The sequence below is a fragment of the Moschus berezovskii genome, chromosome 5 (genome assembly GCF_049115385.1).
Source record: "Moschus berezovskii isolate FMDL1 chromosome 5, NW_MosBer_1.0, whole genome shotgun sequence".
In the NCBI taxonomy this organism is placed as follows: Eukaryota; Metazoa; Chordata; class Mammalia; order Artiodactyla; family Moschidae; genus Moschus; species Moschus berezovskii.
Window position 1 is genome coordinate 111,233,982 of NC_142464.1, and position 27,037 is coordinate 111,261,018.

General features: G+C 41.4%; 1 protein-coding gene across 2 annotated transcripts; it reads right to left on the reverse strand.

Annotated features, from left to right (window-relative positions):
- Positions 1-686: 686 nt before the first annotated feature.
- Positions 687-27,037, reverse strand: SLC10A6 (solute carrier family 10 member 6). 2 transcript variants are annotated; one of them, XM_088836461.1, is made up of 7 exons: positions 26,661-27,037; positions 15,469-15,587; positions 13,812-13,900; positions 10,617-10,792; positions 3,867-4,024; positions 2,424-2,634; positions 687-2,168 (listed from the first exon to the last, which is right to left on the reverse strand). In XM_088836461.1, the coding sequence occupies exons 1-7, from the start codon at positions 27,035-27,037 to the stop codon at positions 2,159-2,161; spliced, it is 1,140 nt and encodes a 379-aa protein (XP_088692587.1). In that variant the 3' UTR covers positions 687-2,158. The 2 variants fall into 2 exon arrangements, with proteins under 2 accessions (XP_088692587.1, XP_088692588.1); XM_088836462.1 differs by having other exon boundaries at positions 2,090-2,634.

The following is a 27,037-nucleotide window of genomic DNA, read 5'->3' on the forward strand; positions in this document are numbered from 1 at the left end:
CCTGCATTGGGAGCACAGTCTTAGCCGCTGGACCACCAGGGAAGTCTCAACTTGACTATTTCTGTTTTCTCTCAATAACGTGTTTACATACCATCTCTGGAGATGGCAGTCTTCCAGTGTGACTACTTTGAGACCCTTACATTGATTTGTGTTGTTTCTGTCTTAAAGGATGGCATTTGGTGTACTTATCTCCAGACCTGTCCTGATGGTGGTAAACACTGATCATGCAGTTAATACTTTGAAAATGGAACATGGGAATTTACCATTTTCTGTTAGGTGCCTATGTAGACAAATGATTTAATCCCTTTCTTGTGGATCCTTTCAAACTCATGGTGATGCTCATTTTGTAACTGGGGATCTGAACATCCAGTTCTACTATGGTAACCGCAGCAGTTGCAAAGTAACAATCATGTCACACATGTGTGTACTTCCTTTCCATATAAACATGCCTGTGATACCTAATATGTCTCTCTCTGTACTACCATGAAGATGTCCTTAATTGGGAAAACACCATACTAACCATTGACATTATATATATAACCTGTAAGTTCTTGGATGTAGTTACAAAATAAAATTGTAAAGCACTAATCTCAGACAATATGCTTTTACACATTTCACAATTTACAAATAATTTTAAAATGGAACCAAACAGAGCCCAATAAAACACAGTAATAGAAAGTTATATGATACAAGTGGCATTTCATATCAGTAAAGACTGATTCAGTATATGATGTTAGGACAATTTGATTTTTAACATAGCATAGAAAAAATAAATTCAAAATAGAATAAATATGTACATATTTAGTCGATCAAAGTAATAGAAAATACAGGAAGTATTTTTAATAATGTTAGAGAAGGATGGGTTTTATCTACTGCCAGACAGTATACATGGCAGCTAGTAAATATGTTGACCCCAAAAAGAACTCCCTGAAAAGAGGCCACATACATTCATGAAAAAGAGGTCCTTTTACAATTAATGATCTACACAAAGATATAAATATCCTAACATTTGATAGATATTAAGGTCAAAAAACAATTTTGAAAGACTAATAAAGCTGAACATGTGAAACTTCCATACAGCAAAAGACATTATACAAAACTAAGAGATAAAAGAGAGGTAAAATATTGACAAAACAGAGCAGAGTCACTGTCCACCACGTGTTAAAATTTATCATTCAAAAAGGAAAAACTACAATAGAAAAGCAGGCAAAGGACATGAACAGACACTCAGGAAAAATACTCTGCTTCACTCAATTTTAACAATGCAATTTTAAATGAGATAGTTTCACAAAGCAGAACGATCATTAAGATGAATGTGGCTGTGGGAAACCAGACACTCTCAGGCACTGCTGGTACAACATTGCCAGAAAGCTCTCTGCCCAGCATTTTAATGTGCAATCAGCCTGGCAATTCAAGTCTAGAAAATGATCCTACAGAAATACTGGCACGGAGGCCCAGGTGTTTGTAACAGCACTGTAATACCAAGAAGTTGAAAGCTATCTAAATGTCCTTGAATAAGAAATGGTGAAATAAATTACAATCCTCCCATACACCGGGTACTCCTATGAAGCCGCTGTTCTAAAGGATGAGGTAGATCAACGCAGACTGACGTGTAAAGCTGCTCTGTGATATATTGCTGGTTGTTGTCCAGCCATGTTAAGTCATGCTAAGTCACGTCCAACCCTGCAACCCCATGGACTGCAGCACCCCAGGCTCCCCTGTCCTTCACCATCTCCTGGAGTTTGCTCAAACTCATGTCCATTGAGTGATTTATGAAACAGTATACATGGAATGCACTTTTAAATTATATAACTCATAAATCTATATATTAGAAGAATAAACACGTGCCTATCTCTAGGGAGTAAAAATATCACCTTCATTAGATTCCCTCTAGGGGCTGTAATGCAATCCTTCATATTACATCTATAAATCTAAGAAGATTTTCAAGCCCTTAAAAAACAATCATCATTTAAGAAAAGAACCCATTTTTATAAGAGCTGCATGCTTTCTCCCCACTACCCCAAAGCACTTGCCCAAAGTCAAGAAGTCAAGTGGGTCCAGACTCTGCCCTTGCCCTGCAGGGCATCTCCTCTACCCAGAGTCATAACTCTTGTGAGATTAAAATTCACAGCTTGACGACTTCATGTGATGATGGGGATCACTCTTCACTGTACGGGAGACAAGAACACACACAGCAACTAGTAAACATGTTGTGTCAACCCCCAAAGGAAGAACCAGAAATAGAACACATTCTCCAAGGGGATCCTATGACAACTCACAATCCACACAAAGATATAAATATGTTAACATCGCACACTCAAACATTCCCATAAGCCCTGCCAACAAGATTCACTCATCAGCTCTACGCTGTCTCTACTGGCTGCTGGGGAAGGCAAGGAGCAGTCAAGCCAACAAGCCCCTACTTGGCACGTGAGATGTCACCAGCTGGCATGGGAGCCCCGTGGAGATCCATGGGTCCTGATGGCCCAGGACTCAGAGTGGCTTCTTCATTCACCTCCAAGAAAGCAATGGTCTCTTTGGGAGAAGTGGATTCCTTCCTATGGCGGGCTTCTTGACAACCTGGCTTCTCGTTTCCATGTTTGCTCTTCAATCTCCTCTTGTACATCTTATATGCTAAATGTTAAAACACACCAGTATTAAAAATCACTTTGGCAAAGACTATAACTTGGTAACATTGTACATGGGTCAGAACTTTGGGGGTTTGTTTGCTTTGTATCACGTATGTATAAACACATGGGGAAAAAAGAGGAAAAAGAGAAAACTAGAACAAAATAATTCAGTGTATCAGGATGGCTATTTCTGTCTGGAATGAACCTTCTGTGATTGAGACGCTCGCTGACAACTCATCCATACATCCATCTGTCCATCCGTTCATCCAGTCTCATTCAGTCAGCAACTCCCCTGGTGCTCTTGTGACTGGGAATGGACCACGAGTATTCCTTCAAAAACAGTCTCACCATGAGAAGGTATTAAAATTTGGATCTAAGACCGGGGTTTTACTCTTCTAGAATATATCTTGTAGGAAAATTAAACCCTAGTGTTCCTTATACTGATGCTCTATCAGTAATCAGTATATAATCAGTTATATCAGCAATCTTTGAGTCTTAGTCAAATCTGTTCTGTGACAACAATAAATTCACAATGGCTAAGATTAATCTATCAATATATTTTAAACTTAACTTCCGTGAATCTGCATAATGACAGGGATAGGTAAGCACATATGTGCTGCGCTGTGCTTAGTTGCTCAGTCATGTCTGACTCTGCGACCTCTGGACTGTAGCCTGCCAGGCTTCTCTGTCCATGGGATTCTCCAGGCAAGAATATTGGAGTGGGTTGCCATGCCTTCCTCCAGGGGATCTTCTCAACCCAGGGATCAAACCCAGGTTTCCCATATTGCAGGCAGATTCTTTACTGTCTGAGCCATCAGGGAAGCCCAAGGACATATATATTTATGTTTTTTTTAATATATGTGTATGCATTATATTTCACAGCCAGTCAGCACAATTCTTAGTCACAGAAGTACTGTGAAATAACATTTGGGATATTTCTTAATAAAACATAACAAATGTCATTTTTGAGATTAAATAATTGCTCATGGACAGTTCTGCGAGTGCATTGTTTTTTACAAAGCAGATTGGTTTATAAGCTCACTTTCACAGTTTTTTTTTTTCCTATGAAACTTCCACTTGTGGCACAGGATCTTGTTTATACATTTTATGTTCCCTAGAAATGTCATGCTAAAAATGTATCACAAGGGCAGTCCATGTAGATTCATGTTAAAAAAGGAATTTGTGAACTGGGTGAACAATTTTCAGTCAAGCCTACTCACTGGGAGCTTTACGTACCAGCAACCAGGAGAAACCCATCCAGCATCTGGAAAAGTCCATAGGCCAATGTGAAGGTAAATATCTGCACCAGTTGCTCGGCAGTGAAGGATAACTGCAGCATAGTGAAGCACATCTGAACATTCTGAGTTCCAGTTTCTAAGGAAATTGTCCTGCACCTACCAAGACAGAAATTTTATGCACCAGCAATAAGGACTATACAAAAATCTCTTATGTATAGTAATAAGTGCAAGCCATGAGCTGCGACTACTAAAAATGCTTCAATAAGTATTTGCTGAGTACCTACTCTGTAGGCAGTCTCTTAAGAAGCACCTCTTGAATATGGCTCTACCAACCTTTCCCTGGGAATCTGGGTGAAAAGACAAGATACACAGAAACAACACATGACCAAGGATGATCACGGGTCAGGGAGATGATGTAGCAATTCAGAAAAGTGGCATAAATGCCACGTTTAGAGAAGGCTTCACAGAGGAAGGGTGGGATTAAAAGATGGAAAGAGTGAAAGAGGCATTTAATGTGGGAAAAAGGCGGTTTGGGGACAGGTATGGGTGTGGCCTGGTCAGTAAGCACTGCTTGTGGGAAGTGAAGAACTGGAGGAGGCGAGAATGGAAAACTGAGTCAGAGACAAAACAGTGTAAGGAATCTGCCAACGCGGGAGACTCAGCTTCCATCCCTGGGTGGGGAGATCCCCTGGAGAAGGGCATGGCAACCCACTCCAGTATTCTTGCCTGGAGAATCCCACGGACAGAGGAGACTGGCAGGCTACAGCCTATGGGGTCGCAAACGGACACGACTTAGCAACTAAACAGCGAACTAAATGACACTGGAAAATAAACAGGCCTTCTCCAGTGTCTCAGTGAAGAATCTGCCTGCCGGTGCAGGAGGTGTGGGTTCGACCCCTGGGTCAGGAAGATCCCACATGCTGCGGGACAACAGCCTGGGGGTCACGACCACTGAGCCAGTGCTCTAGAGCCCAGGAGTCACAACTGCTGAAGCCCACTCGCCCTAGAGTCTGTGCTCCACAGCAAGAGAACCCACCGCGTGGAGAAGCCTGTGCACTGCAACTCGGGAGTAGCCCTCATGGCATCGAAGACCCAACATGGCAAAATAAATAAAATTAGTTATCAAAAAAAGAAACATAAAAATCCTATGTGAAAACAAAATGTCTGCAATGACCTCTTTGGTCAAAGGGATTAGTAATAAGTTTTGTCTACTTTTCTCTGTTTTATTTGTTTTCAAAGGAAGAGAGAAGGGAGGAAGAAAGGAAGAGCAGGAAGGAGAAAAAAGGAAAACCTAGGCAGGACCTTGGAGGCTGGGTTAGGCAGTTTCAGCTTTTCCAGTTTCCAAAGGGCATCTTGAGGTTTTCACAGATGGCCAAAGGGAGGACAGGGCATTTGAGAAGGCAGCTCCTCTACACAAACTGGCTTCCCAGGTGGTTGTAGTGGGAAAGAACCTGCCTGCCAATTCAGAAGACTTAGAGACAAGGGTTCGATCCCTGGGTAGGGAAGATCCCCTGGAGAAGGGCATGGCAACCCACTCCAGTATTCTCGTCTGGAGAATCCCATGGACAGAGGATCCTGGTGGGCTGCGGTCCATAGGGTTGCAAAGAATCGAACATGATGGAAGCAACTTACACGCTATGCAAACTGGACTGAGATGTGAAGGTAACAAGGGTGTGTGATGTGGGAGTAAACATATTATCACTAGTACAGGGCAAATTCAGTGACTCTGATTCTATTTCTAATCATCCTGCTCCGTGTTATGCTTTCTACAGTTACTCTCACTTCTTTCAGAGACCTTGTCCATAACTTGACATGATTAAGCTACACAGCTGTACCTCACACCTGGACCATTCACAAAGCAAATGCAGTATCTCAGTCCTGATATTTCTCAAGCCATCAAGTGTGGGGAAAAACAAGACTGTTGACTACACTCTGCCATAGGAATCCTTCTCTCCAGACTTGATTATATTTCAAATCCTCAAGGCTGTGTTCCTAAGGACAGTCAGTCCATGGATTCAACCAACCTCAAATCAAACATATTTTGGAAAAGAAAAATTCTGCAAGGTTTCTAAAAGAAAAACTTGAACTTGCCTTGCAGGCAACTATTTATATAGCATTTACATTGTATTAGGTAATCTAAAGACAATTAAAGTATATGGAAGATTTGCATGCATGCTCAGTCACTAAGTTGTGTCCGAGTCTTTTGCAATCTCATGGACTGTAACCCACCAGGCTCCTCTGTCCATGGGATTTCCCAGGCAAAAATACTGGAGGGGGTTGCCATGCCCTCCTCCAGGGGATAGTCCCGACCCAGGAACTAAACCCGCATTTCCTGTACTGCAGGCAGATTCCTTACCATTGAGCCACCTGGAAAGACCTATGGAAGATGTACATAGGTTAAACGCAAGTACTATGTCATTTTATATAAGGAAGTTGAGCATCCTTGGAGTCTGGTATCTTCAGAGGATCCTGGAATCAGCCCCCTGCAGATAGGGCTGTACTGACCTTGTTAAAAAAACCCAGGTCCAGATCTTAACTCCGCCACATTCTGGTTCTATGAACTTGGTCAAGTTACTTCTCCAAAGGGTTTGCTCATCTGTAGAATGGGTAACCAGGAGTATCTACCTCTTAGACTTGCAGTAAGAAATAAATGAGATACACTTGGCAGAGCCTCACCAAGTATTTGGTACCATCCTGAATGTTTCCCAAGAAGACAAAAACGTAAAGCTGATTAAAAATCACCCACTTCATGTTTTCAAATACACATATGTGTCTATTCTATTTCTTGTATAAAATTTTACCAAGGATCAAAAAAAGAAACCCTAGAATTTAAATGGGGAGATCTGCATATCACAGTGGATTTCTTCTCAAACTGACAATGTTTGTGCTGTGCTAAGTTGCTTCAGTCGTGTCTGACTCTTTGTAACCCTATGGACAGTAGCCCGCCAAGCTCCTCTGTCCATGGAATTCTCCAGGCAAGAGTACTGGAGAGGGTTGCCATTACCTACTCCAGGGGATCTTCCCGACCCAGGAATCAAACCCATGTCTCTTTCCTCTCCTGCGTTGGCCGGCAGGTTCTTTACCACTAGCATCACCTGGGAATCCCCAACAATGTTTAGGTTGTAAACAAATAAAGTACCAGTTAACATGAAAAAAAAATAACAATAATTCCCAAACATCACTTTTGGAATTTAATGGCACAGTTTTATTTTTCAATAATAATTTTCTGATTTTAAAAGTAGTGCATATTCATTATTCATCAGAAAATTTAAATAATACATCAAGGAAATATGAAGAAACTAAAATTATTCTTCATCCCACTACTAAAAATTAAACACTTTTCACAATGGTGGTTTAATCACAGTTGTATCCAATTCTTTGAGAGCCCATGAACTATAGCCTGCCTTCCAGGCTCTGCTGACCATGGAATTCTCCAGGCAAGAATTCTGGAGTGGGTTGCCATTTCCTTCTCCAGGGGATCTTCCCAACCCAGGGATCAAAACCCATTTCTCCTGCATTGCAGGCAGATTACTGACTGAGCCACCAGGGAAGCCAAAATACTTATTTGTTTATGTGACTGCACAGAGTTTTAGTAGTGACATGCAAACTTTTAGTTGCAGCTTGTAGGATCTAGTTCCCTGACTAGGGATTGAACCCAGGCCCTCTGCATTGGGAGTGAGGAGTATTAGCCACTGGACAATATTTTGTCCAATATTTTTCTAAGCATAAAATTCTATTTTTTTCTACAAGTGAGAATCAAAATGCATAGTTTCCTGCCCTTTTTAAACTTACTTCAAGTATTTTTCAAAAGCGTTAAAATGGATGAATTATACTACTCACATAGACACAGTCATGAATTAAATATCTCTCTTTTGTCAGATATTTAAACTGTCTCTATTTTTTATATTCACACATAACACTGAAATTAATATCCTTGCACATCAGTATTTGTGTGTTTATCTGATTTGCTAGCTTCAGGACAGATTTCTAGAAATAAAGTCACTGAATTAATAGCTATAAATATTTATAAGGCTGTTGATATGGCTAAACAGCCTTCCAGAGAGTTTGTGCCAAATTATGTTCCCACCAACACTGTATGATAATGCTCATCTCATCGACAGGCAAAACAGTGTGGAGTGTTATCATTTGTAATATTTTATAATGCTTATTTCATGTAAGGATGGGCATGATAAAGGCCAGAAATGGTAAGGACCTAACGGTAAGAAGCAGAAGAGATTAAGAAGAGGTGGCAAGAATACACAGAAGAACCGTACAAAAAAGATCTTCACGACCCGGATAATCACGATGGTGTGATCACTCAACTAGAGACAGACATCCTGGAATGTGAAGTCAAATGGGCCTTAGGAAGCATCACTATGAACAAAGCAAGTGGAGGTGATGGAATTCCAGTTGAGCTATTTCAAATCCTGAAAGATGATGCTGTGAAAGTGCTGCACTCAATATGCCAGCAAATTTGGAAAACTCAGCAGCGGCCACAGCACTGGAAAAGGTCAGTTTTCATTCCAATCCCAAACAAAGGCAATGCCAAAGAATGTTCAAACTACCACACAACTGCACTCATCTCACACGCTAGTAAAGTCATGCTCAAAATTTTTCAAGCCAGGCTTCAGCAATACGTGAACCATGAACTTCCAGATGTTCAAGCTGGTTTTAGAAAAGGCAGAGGCACCAGAGATCAAATTGCCAACATCCGCTGGATCATCGAAAAAGCAAGAGAGTTCCAGAAAAACATCTATTTCTGCTTTATTGACTATGCCAAAGCCTTTGACTGTGTGGATCACAATAAACTGTGGAAAATTCTGAAAGAGATGGGAATACCAGACCACCTGACTTGCCTCTTGAGAAACCTGTATGCAGGTCAGGAAGCAACAGTTAGAACTGGACATGGAACAACAGACATGTTCCAAATAGGAAAAGGAGTACGTCAAGACTGTATATTGTCACCCTGCTTATTTAACTTATATGCAGAGTACATCATGAGAAACGCTGGGCTGGAAGTAGCACAAGCTGGAATCAAGATTGCCAGGAGAAATATCAATAACCTCAGATATGCAGATGACACCACCCTTATGGTAGAAAGTGAAGAACTAAAGAGTCTCTCGATGAAAGTGAAAGAGGAGAGTGAAAAGGTTGGCTTAAAGCTCAACATTCAGAAAACTATCATGGCATCCAGTCCCATCACTTCATGGCAAATAGATGGAGAAACAGTGGCTGACTTTATTTTTCTGGGTTCCAAAATCACTGCAGATGGTGATTGCAGCCATGAAATTAAAAGACGTTACTCCTTGGAAGGAAAGTTATGACCAACCTAGAGAGCATATTGAAAAGCATAGACATTACTTTGGTAACAAAGGTCCAGCTAGTCAAGGCTATGGTTTTTCCAATAGTCATGTATGGATGTGAGAGTAGGACTATAAAGAAAGCTGAGCGCCAAAGAACTGATGCTTTTGAACTGTGGTGTTGGAGAAGACTCTTGAGAGTCCCTTGGACTGCAGAGAGATCCAACCAGTCCATCCTAAAGGAGATCAGTCCTGAATATTCATTAGAATGACTGATGCCGAAGCTGAAACTCCAATACTTTGGCCACCTGATGTGAAGAGCTGACTCATTTGAAAAGACTCTGATGTTGGGAAAGATTGAGGACAGGATGAGAAGGGGATGACAGAGGATGAGATGGTTGGATGGCATCACCAACTCAATGGCCATGGGTTTGGGTGAACTCCGGGAGTTGGTGATGGACAGGGAGACGTGGCGTGCTGGGGTTCATGGGGTCGCAAAGAGTCGGACACGACTTAGTGACTGAACTGAATTGAACTGACGCTGAAGTTCCAATACTCTGGCCACCCGATGCAAAGAGCTGATTCGTTCGAAAAGACCCTGATGCGGAGAAAGATTGAGGGCAGCAAGAGGAGATGACAGAGGATGAAATGGTTAGATGGCATCACTGATTCAATGGCACATGAGTTTGCTCAAACTCTGGGAGATAGTGGAAGACAGGGAAGCCTGACATGGTGCAGTCCATGGGGTTGCAAAGAGTCAGACATGACTTAGTGACTGAACAAGAACAACAGTATTTATGTATTATATACCCCACACTGTAAAGATAATATTTAAGATAAATTCCTATTGTATTTCTCGAATTTGTCCTATCTCCTCTTGCCCTTTATAATTAGCACTTTGTTTAAAATTTGGCACAAACAACAGGTAAATGCTTAATCTTTGAATCCATGCTCATCCTCTAGAATGATCTCTATATTAAATGAAACCATCTCACCCATTGTCTTAAACTATTAGACTAAGAAGAGAAGTGTGTCCAGATTCCAACAAGTGGTTTGAAACCAAGGCCAAATTGATGGGAAGCTGTAATTTGTGAAATTAGGATTGGGATATTGACACCATTAATGAATGATCCCTGGGTTGGGAAGATCCCCTGGAGAAGGGAAATGCTACCCACTCCAGTATTCTGGCCTGGAGAATTCCATGGACTGTATAGTCCATGGGGTTGCAAAGAGTCAAACACAATTGAGCGACTTTCACTGTCACTTTTTCATTTACGTGAAGAATTACTATGATCTTTCCACTCTCTTTATGATGAGTCGTCCTGTTCCACCCACTTTATAAGGCAAAACTCTTTGTGCTTCCAGACACAGGCAGGCAGCAAAGTCTGCCAAAAGCAGTGTGTTTAATTTGTCCTCTTTATAAAAGTTTATGGATAATTTAACTGTACCTCTGCCAAGATTGGTGGGTAAGAAGTGCCAGGAGAAAGCCTGTGACATGGCCAATCAAAGGAAAGATGAAACTGATCATCAGAAGAATGATGTCTGAATTCCAAAATTCCTTCATCAGCACCATACCAGCCACTGCAACGACCAAAAAGAGGAGTCCACCAGCAATGGCCCCGATCTAAGACAAATCAATACAAGAGGTATATATGAACATCATGGTCTTTTTGCAAAGTCCACCGCTGTTCTAAAAGCCTTGAAACCTAGAAGAGAGGAGCAAAGAGAGGACTTAGAGAACCACCAAATACTATGTCATTTTACAGAGGTCCAACGTGGTCAAGTAACTTAGCTGAGGAGCTAGAATTCGATGAAGCGCAACACAAACCTAAGTCTTCTTATTTTATAATCGGTACCTTTTTCCTTTCAAGTGGAGGATTTTGCCAGAAGAACTGGGTAGTGAAATTTTTCATGGATAGGACAAACTTGTGAAATAAGGGAAAACTCTATTAATAAGCATCCAACACCTCTACACACAGGGCTTCCCTGGTGGCACTAGCAGTAAAGAATCTGCCTGCAATGCAGGAGACGTGAGAGACGTTTGATCCCTGGGCTGGAAAGATCCCCTGGAGGAGGAAATGGCAACCCACTCCAGTATTCTTGCCTAAAGAATTCCATGGACGGACGAGCCTGGCAGGCTACAGTCCATAGCGTCACAAAGAGTCGAACACAACTGAGCTCCTCTGCACAAAACCTCTCGGACCCCACCCTGGAATCTGTTGTCTGAGCTCTGCCCTGCCTGACCACCCACCACTGTTTTCCCACCACCCCTTCAACTGCCAGAGGCTTCTTACAGCATTGATTCCTGTGCTTCTCTCTGCAAATGAAATTTACCGATGCTTCATTAGACCACCTGAGCTAATATTAATGTAATATGAGAGGTACTGACAGATATCTCTATCCTCTCACAAATGATACTCTCATGCTTTTGTTGTTCAACAGAAATAAAAATTCAACACAATTTTTTTCCAAGAAAGGAAGTGAGACCCAGAATATTGGCGGAAAATCAGGATCTTGGCAAGTTACCACTCACATCATGTACACAGCAAACTCTGCACCCAGCGACAGCATCAACCTTGATTTTAAATGATTCAGGGTGTGGAGAACCAAAACAAAATAAAAACAACCCCGTGTACCTTAGATGTGTCCTGGGGTCAAAATCAGGGAAACACTGGGCCTCCGCCTAACCAAAGATGCTGCAACACACAAAGGCCTCTGAACTTTCTACCAAGAGAGGGATCTCAGAGCTTAAAATTTACCAAAAGCAATTTGTTCAGAAAGTGAATCAGATCTATGCTGATGTCTGGCAGAAACCAACACAATTCTATAAAGCAACTGTCTTTCAATTAAAAAATAAATTTAAAATTAAAAAAAAAATTAAAAGAGGACTAGGAACAGAGAATGAAGACATCCCAAAATAATGATTAAAGTATCCTAATTTTAATGAAGATACTCTAAAATATAGTACATTATTAAATAGTTTCTGCTGCAACTCCTATGGAATAGCCAAAGGGTTTTGAATTTGCTCTTTACAAACATATAGAAAATATTTCTCCAAAGACACTGATGAACTAATAGAGGATTTGGAAACACCAAAATCATTATTTTTTTTGTTAGGTACTCTTTTAAGGAAGTAATTCAAAATAGAGTAATTGAAAAGTAAGAGGTTCCCGGGACTTCTCTGGTGGTCCATTGGTTAAGAATCTGCCTTCCAATGCAGGGGACACAGGTTTGACCCCCTGGTCAGGGAACTAAGATCCTACACTCCACGGGGCAACTGCTGAGCCTGTGTGCCGCAACTAAGAACCGACACAGCCAAAAATAAATAAAAAGGAAGAGGTTCCCGTGATCATACTCTTTCCTGTTGTTTTGTAAACAAAATTATAACCACCCACCACCACCCCGGAAATTTTCTCCTACTGAAATAACAGTAAAGTCACCATGTGCAATCCACACACATACCATTTAATCCTTCCCCCAGTTCCCTGTGCTCGACTGTCTGTCTCTCAACCTCTCTTCTCTCATTCTCCACCCCACTGGAGGAAGGGTGGGAGTGGTTCAGTCTCACGCCAAAGTGGAGAAGCAGCATCCATGCAGGCAAATGGAGTGGCATGTTCTGCCAGGTACAGCAAAACACCAAGAGCTTAAGCTGAACCAATGTATAATCCTCAAACTAAGAGGAACTGAGATTTTATTTGCCGAAATTCTCATTAGCTCCAAATGTTTCTTTATAAATACAAAAAATAACTAAAAATTTTTTTAAATCTTCATGAAAGCAGCATATATTAAAAGAGTAAAAGCATATGTCCTCTAAAACAATATATACTTGGAATCCTAGGGGAGGGACACCATTGTTGAGAATGCCTTCTTTCAAGCCAGATAATTTTTAAAAGCCATTTAAAGAGGACATTTGCTTGTTTCCCCAATAAACTAAAGACAACCCTGAGGAACTATATTTAATGTCCTGGAATAACCCATAATGAAAAAGAATATAAAAATGAATATATATATATGTAAGACTGAGTCATTCTGTTGTACACCAGAAATTAACACAACATTGTAAATCAACTATACTTCAATTAAAAAAACAAAAAAAGAACCCTGGAAAGTCAAGAGGAGGTAAGACGTCCCAGTTCCCATCATTCCTCAACACCTTCTTGATGATTTCATTCTGACAGTGATTTCTGTGGTCAGAAGTCCTTGCTTATGTGTACAAACTCCATCTTTAGAGGCTCCCCAGGAATACTTCTGAGAGCCCTGCTCCCTGCTCTTCCAGGAAACCAGCCACATCCTAAACACTGGGCCCCACTTCATGCAGCCTTGACCAGCCTTCACTGGAGGCCACCATGTGAAGCCTTGTGAGTGAATGGGCGCTCTCTGTCCACATGCAGGCCTAAGCTTTTCTGCCCCTGAAGCATGAGTTCCACGCTTTGCAGGATGTCATAAGCCTCAACGTGGGGGCCCATGGAAGTGATAAGGCAAGCCTCAGACTGGAGGAAATAGGGCAATTGGATACAAAAGTGCAGGGCATGTAAAGAAAATTGCTGGGTGTGGGCTGTATTCTACTAGTGTGTTTGTTCTGGTCATTGCCTACCTCTGTTTGTCAAGTCTCAGTGTCTGAAACATCCAATGGAATTCCTTACCTTAAGAATAATTTTGGATTGTTTTGGCCACCTGTAATTCACATAGATACCAAAGGCCACAGGAACGATCAGGCATACAAGGGTGATTCCTGAAGAGAAGAAACATCTGTCAGACAGCAGGCATCCTTTCTCTACCCTTACCTCCCAGGCCTCAACAATTTATGTCTATTTCACTTAGATAAAAACTTTAATTAAAGCAACATTTTATTTCTGCATCCACCTCCAAAAAATTTTTTAATCTTTGAAAGACAGTCTTTGAAGGGTATATGATAGCACTGAATGCCATCATATATTTCTCTCAGAATCCTTCAACAAGCACATGGGATTTTAGAGACAACTGAAAATGTAAAGATTAGAAAACAGACGGACCATTTTGTGTCTTCAAAATTCTTTGGTTGCTATGTATGGAGTCACCACTCCACAACTACAGCTATTATTTCTCTAATTGAAGCCAAAGAGTGATTTGCTTTGCAAAGAATCCCTATTGCAAAACACACCATCTGTTTTAGAAACCAAAGCGAGTTCTTATACTTTCACTTGTAACCAGGTAACCCATAGGCAGGTAGAGAAACACATCAATAGATCGTTTAGTGAACACAAGTAAATGAGGACATTGAAGGCAGGCTCAAAATAGCCAAGGTCTACTTGCCCAACAGGAGCCATACACTGACATTTTCCAGTGCCACGTTCCAAATCTGCTCACTTGTAATACTAGCCAAAGTCATACAAGTTGCTTATAATATTTGGGGCTTAAATTGTATACAAGTGCCTATTATTATATACTATCAAAACAGAATATATTAAATCTCTTAGTAATATGAAGAAGTTGCACATAAAATTATGATTTCTAAATTAAGACTTCACTCAAATTTTACAAATTCAATGGGCTTCAGCTGTTATCAGGATGTGGCTCTGTTCATAGTTTTGAACTATGGGCCATGAGTTGTAAGCCCTCCAAGTGATAACTTGAAACTCCAGATTGACACTTTGGAGTTCAAGAACCACAGTTTCTATCAATTCTTCAAAGACTCTGATCAAACCAGGATAGACATATCATCTCACCAAGTTTTTCTTCCAAGCTGAGTAAGTTCACACAGCTCTCTAAAGAAAGGACAGAGTTTAGGGAGATGATGAAGAAGATATGGGCGTGGTTGTGATGTGTGGATATGCTTTAACAGTTAATAAGAATCATTTGTGTCGATCAGTAAGGAAGTCGAGGCTCACAGGCAATGTGAGATGAAACTGGGAGAACTAAGGTCTCATACGAGTCACTGAGATGCAGTCAACCTGTGGGTCACACGGAGTCAGACTACTTTCGAGTGAATTATAAAAGGAGAGTGTGTTTGTTTTTAACAAGTGAGTTTTCTGACTTTATTTTCAAAACTGAACGCTTGCAGGCGTTAAGAACTTGGACTTTGCAGTCAGATTCCAGAGTCAGAAATCAAGTTCTGCACTTACCAGGTGTACAACCTTGGTCAAGTGACTTCACCTATTTCTGAAAATACAAGAAATGGAACTGGTAATAGAATCTATACTGTTGGGTTACGTGGAGAATTAAATTAGATATATGTAGAATCCCCTGTATAAAGCAGACACATACTAAACAACAGCTGTTATTATTACCATCACTATCTCATGTCACAAGCCCAATACAGACCTATGTTCTGATACGGAATGGTGAGATTCTGCTCGAGATTCCAGGACAAGGTGTAGAGATAAAGGCAGAGAGGCATCATTCCCAGGGCAGCCACTGTGGAACAGGTTGTCATACTGATGCTGAAAATAAAATTAAAGTCATGCTTACAAGGGAGGTTTTGAAATAAAGAATTTAATCCTTAACCAAAACAACTTCTGGGACACAACTTCTTACACATAACGTAAGGTAATTTACTTGAAACTCCCTCCTGTCTTATTATTCAACAAATAATGGCTGGATTTGTGGGCTAGAAAAAGATTTCCAGCAGTTCTTGTCATCTATCAATTAATTCATATTTTATGAATATTTTCTTGTCCTAAATGTTCTAATAGTCACTGTAAGGATTCATTTCTTTTCCTTATACAGTTCTTCTTTATTGATACATAACCCATAGACAATAAGATTTCATTTTAAAGTATCTTTAGTGGGGAATTCCCTGGTGGTCCACCAGCTAAGGCTGAGCTCCCAATGCACAGACCCCACATTTGATCCTTGGACAAGGAACTAGTTCCCACGTGTCACGACTATAGATTCCATGTGCTGCAACTAAGACCCAACATAGCCAATTAAAAAAAAAAAAAGTATCTTAAGTAAATGTGACTATGCTATTCTATTTCCAGAATATTTTCATCACCTCCAAAAGAAGCTCCACCCCATTAGCAGTCCCTCCTCATTTCCTTCCTTCCTCCATCCCTGACAACCAGGAATCTACTTTCAAATCTATGGTTTAAGACGTCAAAATTTTCCCACTTTTATATCAATTCAGAGAGGGAGCCAAGAAGTCTTATCTGGGTCCTGAAGTCTTATAATGTTTCAAGAAAAACAGGGACGGAGCCAAAAGATGCCAGGCTATATTCGAGATTGCTTATTCCCTCTGACCAACGGTCTTCTCACTGGCTTACTGTTTCTGTCTATAGGATTTTGTCCCTATCTGGGTGATAAAATCAACAAGAAAATGAATCAGTAAAATTAGAGGTGTGTGTGCTAAGTCACGTCCAACTCTGCAACCATACAGACTGTAGCCCGCCAGGCTCCTCTGACCATGGGATTCTCCAGGCAAGAATACTGGAGTGGGTTGCCATGCCCTTCTCCAGGGGATCTTCCCAACTCAGGGATAGAACCCACGTCTCTTACATCTCCTGCATTGGCAGGCAGGTTCCTTACCACTAGCACCACCTGGGAAGCTCAAAGTTAGGGGAAATAAGATAAATGGAAGGGCCTCCCAGGTGGCACCTATGGTAAAAGAAACTGCCTGCCCGTGCAGGAATCATAAGAGACATGGGTTTGATTCCGGTAGGGAAGTTTCCCTGGAGGAGGGCATGGCAACCCACTCCAGTATTCTTGCCTGGAGAATCCCATGGACAGAGGAAGCTGATGGGCTACATTCCACAGGGTTGCAAAGAGTAGGACACAACTGAAGTGACTTGGCACGGACGCAAGGTAAATGGAAATGAGATATTCTTCAGGTCAACAAAATACTTTAAAATTGCTAGGAGAATTATACAATCTGTTTATGAATGTATAAACTGTCTATAGACACGAATAGTGCTGCTCTACTGATGAACTGAGGCACAGGGAACATCATACAACACAAACCAGGGGTAGAGCAAGAGTTTGTTCACTTTAACGCTAGCCCTAGAAAGTCAGAGAATGTTTTAATATTCACTATTTAGGTTCTCAGAGCAACCTGCCTTGCACGTAGTAAATGCCTAACCTGTGTCTGTGGTGCAGATGGCTGAAAGGTTGAGGCTTACTACCTCCCACCCCACCAAGGAGAGGGGGAGGAGACCCTTCGCATGGCTAAGTTCAGCTACAGAGACAGCAAGGGTCCTCAGCACTAGATCAGGCCAGCACGTCAACCATCATTCTTCCCCATACTATGAATCACCAATGTTTCCATTTAATTAAGTACCCTGCCTATAAAATAATCTCCCTGTGATGACTTTGACATTTTCTATCAAAAGAACGGTTGTGAGAGCCGGATGGTAAAGAAGGCATAGTGCTGAAGAATTGATGCTTTTGAACTGTGGTGCTGGAGAAGACTCTTGAGAGTTCCTTGGACAGCAAGGAGATCAAACCAGTCATTCTTAAAGGAAATCAACCCTGAATACTCATCGGAAGGATGCTGAAGCTCCAATACTTTGGTCACCTGCTGCAAACTCCATTGGAAAAGACCCTGTTGCTGAGAAAGACTGAAGGCAGAAGGAGAAGAGGGAATCAGAGGATGAGATGACTGGATGGCATCACCGATGCAATGGACATGAACTTGAGCAAACTCCAGAAGATGGTGAGGGACAGGCAGGCCTGGCGTGCTCCAGTCCACGGGGTCGCAAAGAGCTGGACACGACTGAGTGACTGAACAACAACAATCAAAAGAATGCTTATACTCCCAGAAAAGCAGCAATCGTTATACTTCAGTGATATTAAAAATACTCCTTCTGGGAACTTCCCTGATGGTCCAGTGGTTATGACTCCATGCTTCTAATTCAGGGGGCCCGGGTTCAAGCTCTGGTCAGGGAACCAAGATCCCACATGCCATGTGGCATGGCGAAAAATAATACTCCTGCTATACTCTCAATCTTGCCAGTAAAAATGCAAAATGGCACAAAACCTGGAAGGAGTTTGGCAACATAAAACTTTGGCCACCTGCAAAGAGCTGACTCATTGGAAAAGACCCTGAGTCTGGGAAAGATTGAGGGCAAGAGGAGAAGGGGACAGAGGATGAGATGGTTGGATGGCATCACCGACTCAATAGACATGAGTTTGAGCAAACTCTGGGAGATAGTGAAGGAGGGAAGCCTGGCGTGCTGCAGTCCATGGGGTTGCAAAGAGTTGGATACGACTTAGCGACTAAGCAAGTTGCTAAGCAAGCAAAATTACACATGTGTTTACCCTTTGAATCAACAATCCCCCATCTGGGAATCTAAGACCCTTTCAGAAAACTAGACTTAGGTAATTCACAAGTATTTGTATATATCATCCTTCTCCTCTCTGTTTTCATTTAAACATTGCTATTTCATGGTTGCTTGTTCATTGAATAGAGGTTTGTTCTTTTTTCTTTTTAGAGCAATCACACAATACAACTTACTCTGTAGCTTGGTTGCTTTTGTGTTCTTTTCCACTTAATATCCCAGTCATTTTCAGGACAATAGATATAAGAAACTCATTTTTTTTTCAAAAGAACTGCAACATAAATATGCCAAAATTTCCTCAATTACTCCATTAATGATGAAAAATTGCTTTGAGTTTTCTTCTTTTATAAACAATGTTATAATAAGCATTCTTACACCTATTTCACTTGAATAATTCTTTCCCTTCTGTAGAATAGATTCTCCAAAGTTGAATCACTATGTCAAAAGCCTGTTTTTCATTTTAATAGATACTACCAGATTACTTTCAAAAAACTGTATTATATTTCACAATCTTCCCTACACTGGAGGTGATCAATCCCTTTTTCTTCCCATGAGAACACTGGATAATGCATCTCACCCTTCTTCTGTTAGACATCTGATTCTCTGCCAGACCGTGCTTTCCAATGTTTATTAGGCTCTTGGAAACCCCCTCACAACAGCCTTGCTTGTCTGATTTTTCTTTTCTCAACTTGCAGGAGCTATTTTAAAAGTAGGGTTGTTGCTGTTCAGTCACTAAGCCATGTTCGACTCTTTGCGACCCCATGGATATCAGGCTTCCTGGTCCTGCACTATTTCCCTGAGTTTACCCAGATTCGTACTGGAGCTTCAGCTTCAGCATCAGTCTTTCCAATGAATATTCAGGGTTGATTTCATATCATCAAATGTAACACAAACATTTTTCCAAGCTTATATTTTAACTATGCTTGTGACTTTTGCCACAATAAATAATGAACACAGAGGTATTCAAATCTGTCCATTTATCCCCCGCTGGCTTCTAAGTTCCCTGTTTTATTAGAGATCTGCCCTTCTCCTGAAGTTTTTCAAATATTGCCCCCACTTTTTACTTTTTCATAGGTTTATATTCTACATTTATATTTTCAGCTCATCTAAAATTTATATTTTATATTGTATAAGGTATGAAACTGATCTATTTTCTTTTATTTACTGCTGTGCTGGTCTTAGTTGCAGCCCTTGGGATCTTTGCCCTCGGCCCGTTCGCCACAGGAAGCCACCACGATGAGAAGCCTATTCACTGCAATTAGAGAGTAGCCCCCACTTGCTGCAACTACAGAAAAACCTTCGCAGCAATGAAGACCCAGCACAGCCTAAATAAATTAATAAAATTTAAAAAAACAACAACGAATGTTTGAGTTAAACAAAGTCTTCTTCCTAACTGAAGAGCAAATTAAGGAAGAAAAGCAGTTTGCCACAGCTTTCAAATCTCTGTGTGCATGAAGAGTGTGTCTGGGACACTTCCTAACTCCTAGTCTACGATAGTGCTACATTTCTGGCTCTTCGTACCACCGCATGCTGAAAGGAAGTCAATACTACACCGCTTTGATCTTGAACTTCTGGAGAACTAGCATAGCATTTTCCTCCTGTATGGCTTGGGATCAAATCCCAGAAAGGTAGCATTTCCCAGGTGGTGCAGTGGGTAAAGAATCTGTCTGTAAGGCAGGAGACACAGGTTCTATCCCTGAGTCGGGAAGATCCCCTGGAGAAGGGAATGGCAACCCACTCCAGTACTTTTGCCTGGAGAATCCCACCGACCGAGGAGCCTGGTGGGCTACAGTCCATGGGGTCGCAAAGAGTCAGACACGACTGAAGAGACTGAGCATGATGCACGCACCAAAAAGGTAGGATTCATGACTGCGGGAAGCAGACTGTGAGATTCTATCAGGCTCATTCTACACCCCTGATTACACAGGTGACGACTGCCACCCTTCACACAACTCATGCCCATCACACGCACAGTAATGGTCACAGATGGATGGCAATCCATGACCCTGGTGCTCTGCCAACAATGATGAATACCAACAAAGCTTGGAAAAGCACACAGTGAATGTGTATGAGTGTGATGGATAGTCACACCTTTTGTTTTCCTGCCATGAAATTCCAACGCAGCATAAACAGAGGATGCGGCCAACTGGGTCTCTCAGCTATTCACCAAGGAAAACTGTTGGCAAAATCTGACTTCAGTATAACGAGATTCCGCTTGCACTAAGCAGAATGGCATCACCGTCCACAAACTATTATAGAGAATAATGAGACAGATTCAACAAGTCTGGACAAACAGGTAAACCCTGAACCTCCTTTAAAACGTCTGTACTTATATGTGCATTATACTAAAGTGTAGTGTCTATGGGTACACTATTTTGCAATGGGGGTTTAAATTATTCAATGGTTTTTAGCTTGAAACCAATAAAAACTGGAATGCTGACACTCAAAACTGTGAAACAATACATTTGCTTTCCCACTGAAAAAAAAAACCACTTATAAAATTATCTAGCTAGCCAGAGGGAAATGGAATATACTATAAGATCAGATCAATAGACTTGGCCCTAGAGATAGGTTCCAGGCCAGGTTTTTCATCCCCCAATATAAGCATTACTCCTGTCTGCTGCTTCTCAAGAACAGTAATCAGCATTTACTGAGCACCACATGCCAAGTATTAGACTTCATTACACGCACTCTTTTCATCAACTCTATGTGTGGGTATTATTTTCATTAGGAAAAAAATACTAAAGTATGTAGCATTACAGACAGAAACTTACACCAAGTCACATGGATTCAGTCTCCGTTCTGTCTCTCTTCTCTTCAGTTCTCCACCAGGCCCTGTTAAGCAGACCTGAAGAATCTGAAGTCCTGTTTTCAGGGTCTCTGCTGAAGGATCAAGAGCTTCTTTAAAATCAAAATTGGCCACTGACTCTCTCAGGACCTACCATGAGTACTCAGAATTCTTTCTCTGCTGCTGAAGACAGCAGATAACATCAAAAGTTATCAAACTAGAGTTCCCTGGTGGCCTACTGGTCAGGATCCCAGGCTATTGATGCCAGGAGCCAGATTCAGTCCCTGGTTGGGGAACAGATCCTGCAATATCTTGAATGTACTTAATTCCACTGCCTGTACACTTAAAAATGCTAAAACTGTAACTGCTATGTTATCTATATTTACCACAATGGAAAAAAGGACCTCATATGACACAAATGAACTTACCTATGAAACAGAAGCCGACTCACAGACACAGAGAACAGACCTGTGGTTGCCAAGGGGGAGGTAGGCAGGGAAGGGATGGATGGGAAGTTTGGGATTAGCAGACGCAAACTATTATATATAGAATGGATCAACAAGGTCCTACTCTATAGAACAGGGAACTATATTCAATATCCTGTAATAAACTACAATGAAAAGAAAAGAAAAAGGGACCTCAGAGAGTCTAACCCATTGCTTTCACAAATGAGGACACAGTCCAAAAAGGCAAATTGCTCAAAGACACACAGCTCCTTGAGCAGGAACTAAAACACAGACCTCTGACACAGTGCTCTTTTGCCTAACCTATATAATAATAATAACTTTATATATATACACACACATATATATGTGTGTGTGTGTATGTATATTACCTCATTCAATCCTTGCAACAACCAGTGAGGCAGCTTATGTTTTTCCCTATTTTAGAAGTGGGTTTCCCTGATGAAATTAAAGCATACAGAATTTACATGACCTGCCAAGATGACCCAGTTAGTAAGTGACTAGGACTTCAAGCTCCCAACGTGGGGGGCCCAGATTCAATCCCGGGTTGGAGAACTGGATCCCACATGCCGCAACTAAAGATCCCACGTGCTGCAAAAGGACCAGACACAGCTAAATAAATAAATTTTTAAAAAAATTTTAAGTGTGCAATATGTTTAAAGAACAGCTGGTAGTCCATTCTTAGTGCTTAAGGGGTTAATGGGAAATAAACCTGCAGAAGTCCGTTAGACTTGAATTAGGTTCTATTCAATTTAGCAGATGTTGAAAAATCTTTACATGCATATATTTCTTTTCTCCTCATAATACCACAAAGGAACTACTATGGTTTCTACTTAGAAAAAAGAGGTCCCAAGTCAGGATATAAAGACAAGCAGTCAAATCTCAGAGCCTACCTTAACCACGTACTACAAAACCATGATGGAGAGATGGGAGGCAGAGATTACACTGTGAAGATGCCACATCTGGCCAAGAAAGGAAGTGTGGGGCCTGAACAGAGGTGATGACAGTGGAGAGATAGGAAGCCAAGCTCTGCGTGACACCAAGAGGCTGGGCTACAGTACGAGCCACGGGACTGAACAGAGGAAGACAAGCACGTGTGGAGTCACAGGGGACTGCTAAGGTGATGAGCCCAGGTGATTGGGAAGAGGACGGGGGTCAGCATCAGACACCCAGAATACAGAAACTAGTTCAGACATGCTGATTCTAAAACAGCTTGTTTGGAGTGACATGGAGAACCAAAGTAGGCTGAATGAAGCAGAGTGAAGAGCACACTGGGGTCGTCTCCAGAGCACTAAATCGAAATGTCATTCGTAAAAAGAAGTGAAAGTGGAACTGTTACTCGATCAGTTGTGTCTGACTCTTTGCGACCCCATGGACTGCAGCCAACCAGGCTCCTCTGTCCAGGGAATTCTCCAGACAAGAAGACTGGAGTGGGTAGCCATGCTCTTCTCCAAGGGATCTTCCCAACCGAGGGATCAAACCTGGGTCTCCTTCCCTGCAGGTGGATTCTTTACCATCTGAGCTACCAGATGCTGAACTAAACACTCTTGGATTTCATCCAGTATGAAAAACAGAATTCCTATCAATGACTGTCTACTGAGTTTCTCTTAAAAGTTATTTTTGTTGGTAATCAAGTAAGAAAAGCAATGAACTTGAATACTGTTTCAGTCAATAATATTGAGTTTCCAATTTACAATTTTTACATAAAATTAAGATTTATTACTCTTGTATCTATAAGCTTTTGAAAATCTAGTATTTAGTCCCCATTTAAAAATTTCATTTCTTGGAATTTAATTTTTTTTACTTGATTTTTGTTTTGTTTTTTTGTTTGTGAGGCTTGAAGTCAAAATTTTATAAGAAAAAGGGGAAAGTAGCTAATATTTACTGTGTACCTACTATGTGCCTGGCATCCTGCATATATATTTCCTCCTTAAAATACAGTCTCATGGGGAATAGGTAATTTTAACCCCATTTAACAAATGAAGCTTATAGGTTAAATAATTTGACCAAAGTTAAAAGCTAATTAAGCAAAGTAAAAAGAGTTTTACCTTTCACAGACTTCCTATTATTGGTGCTTTTATTATAATGTTGCCTAATAAGAGATGAAGATAAATGTTCTCTTTGCCAGAGGTATTTAAGAACACTGTTTAAAGATGTATGCTCCTACCTCAATGTCCATCAGCAGAGGAATGGATGAAGATGCGATACATACATGCCACGGAATACTACTCGGCCACACAAAGGAACAGAATTGTGATGAAGAAGAAGCGATACATATATGCCACGGAATACTACTCGGCCACACAAAGGAACAGAATTGTGATGAAGAAGAAGCGATACATACATGCCACGGAATACTACTCAGCCACACAAAGGAACAGAATTGTGATGAAGAAGAAGCGATACATACATACTACGGAATACTACTCGGCCACACAAAGGAGCAGAATTGTGGCATTTGCAGAGAGATGGATGGACCTAGAGACAGTCACACAGACTGAAGTAAGTTGGAAAGAGAAAAAACAAATACTGTGTCTTAACACATATATGTGGGATTTAGGAAAACAGTACAGGTGAACTTATTTGCAAAGCAGACAGAGAGACACAGAGGTAGCAAACAAAGGTACAGATACCAAGCAGGAAAGAAGGGGGTTTAGGACGGATTGGGAGATCGGGACTGACATACACTCAGTTCAGTTCAGTTCAGTTGCTCAGTCGTGTCCGACTCTTTGTGACCCCATGAACCACAGCACGCCAGGCCTCCCTGTCCATCACCAACTCCCGGAGTTCACTTAAACTCATGTGAAAGTCGGTGATGCCATCCAGCCATCTCATTCTCTGTCGTCCCCGTCTCCTCCTACCCCCAATCCCTCCCAGCATCAGAGTCTTTTCCAGTGAGTCAACTCGTCGCATGAAGTGGCCAAAGTATTGGAGTTTCAGCTTTAGCATCAGTCCTTCCAATGAACACCCAGGATTGATCTCCTTTAGAATGGACTGGTTGGATCTCCTTGCACTACTATGTATAAAATAGGTAACGAATGAGAACGGACTGTACAGCACAGGGAATGCTAGTCAATGCTCTAAGTGACCTAAAGTGCTCAAAAGTGACCGAAATGGGAAGGAAATTCGAAAAAGTGTCGATTTAGGTAACCATATAGCTGACTCACTTTGCTGCACAGCAGGAACTAACACAACATTGTAAAGGAACTATACACCAATAAAAAAAATTGTTTTAAAGATTTATGCTCATACTCAGAAGATCTAGTTGTGCTAATAAATAGCACTGAAGAAAGTGCCCAAATTGCAGACTGATAAGAAACAGCTTTGACTTTAAATCTGAATTTTGCCATATTCAATTTGTAGCATTTGGCAATCTACTTAACCAATCTGAGACACAATTTTCTCAGCTATAAAATTCAGAATTATAAAAGGTCATTTACAAGGTTATTTTGAGGGCCAAGAAAGAAGAGAAAAAGCATACATGAAAGCATCAATCCCATGCATGTCAGGGTACTTAATAAATATGTTTCCTTTTTCTTTCCAAAAACTTGCAGTCCCTGGAATTTATCACTGTTATATATACTTTGTGTAAAGAATATTTATCATTTCCCAATTATTATGTTAATGGTCAGCTTTACTGAGTTTCAATTAGCAGTGCACATTGAGGGGGGAGGGTTTAAATGAGCGAGGCAAATGATTCATTTGAAATCTTTGATAAGTGGGTAACTAAAAACATAACCATATGAAAATTAATTATTGGTCTGCTTGGCATGAACCCATTAAAATTTATTGGTGAAATAAGTTCCATATGCTAAACACTGAGCCCATGCAGGAAACTAGAAACCCATACCTGCAAGCTGACTCACTAATGCCAACTCCCAGCAAAGTCAGCACCTCTGATTCATTCATTCATTGTACAATAAATTTCAACTAAATGGCATACATATCGAACAAAGATTTAAATGTATAAGTAGGTCTTTCTCGGGGCAAAAGGTGAAACAGCTTGTTCATAAGTAAGCAAAGATTCTAGAAAGACCACTGCTTTGTAGCCCTTTCATTTTTATAACTGTGACTCCATCCTTTCCTCAAATGCCCTTTTTTCCCCCTCATCGAAACAAGTACTCCAAAATATATGTGATTAATTCCTTTTCATTAAAATGTAAATGAATGATAAAGCTTAATGTCTCCCGGGGGTATTCAATTACACTGTAACTGGGAACAAGGTCATTGACCTAAATGGAAGGGATGAGGTTCTAGTAGTGAATGCTAAGCATCTGCAAAGCCACAAAAAAGTTTTAGTTTAAGAGTCTTTGTGTTACTCCGCAAGTCAATTCAACAGGCCTCTTAAAACAGGATACCCCTGAAGCGCCCTTATCCAATCCCCCAAAATACTGATCTCATAAGGGTGCTCATTAGGGTCATGAGGCCCTCATTCTGCTTGTGCAGACACCATCACCACCACTACAATAGCAACCAACTAGCCTTAGCTCCCTGGGAGTCTGATCCTGTTGTGAAATTAGGACTGTTGTTAAGGCCATCAGTGTGGGTGAGAAGAGTTCACACCTGGGAAGGGCCACTGGGTGAGGAGAGATGTGGCTTCACTACTGTGTATGAACCCAACCCCTTTACTCAGAAAAGAATAACAGTTGCCAGTAAAACCGAGGACAGTCATAGCAAAGTTAATTTCAAGTTCCAAAAGGAAACTCCTGGGGACTTCCCTGGTGGTTTAGAGGCTTAGACTCCCCACTTCCACTGCAGGGGGTGTGGGTTCGATCTCAGGTCTGGGAACTAAGATCCCACATGCTGTGTGGTGTGGCCAAAAATCAAGGGGTGGGGGGGAAGAAAGTCCTTCTGGGACTGAACAAGTCTCTGTAAAATGTTTCCCACTGGAAACTCTATCTAGATTGGCAGAGTTTTTAACACAAACGTGTAAGCCTCCCACACCCACCCCAGGCAGGGGGTTATATGAGCTTCTCTCATATAACTTACCTGAGATCCATATCTCCATCCACCCAGAAGGTGAAAATGTTTGAGACGGTTCCCCCTGGGCAACACCCCATGATGAGGACAGCTATAGCTTGGAGCGGCTTCAGAGAGAAGCTGATGATCAGGAGGTAAGCGATGAGAGGCATGAGCCCAAACTGGCAGAGCAGTCCCACAGCGATGCCCCAGGGTCTCCTGATGTGTCCCCAGAGCTTCTGGACCTCCACAGAGCATCCCAAGGAGAACATCAGTAGGCCGATCATCAGGGCTGACACCACTGTGAATACCAGTTCCAGGTTCCCGTACTCCTTCAGCCCCTCTGGCAGCTCCTCCTCCGAACTGTTGGCCGGGCAGCCAGAGCCGCTGGAACAATTTGCTCTCAT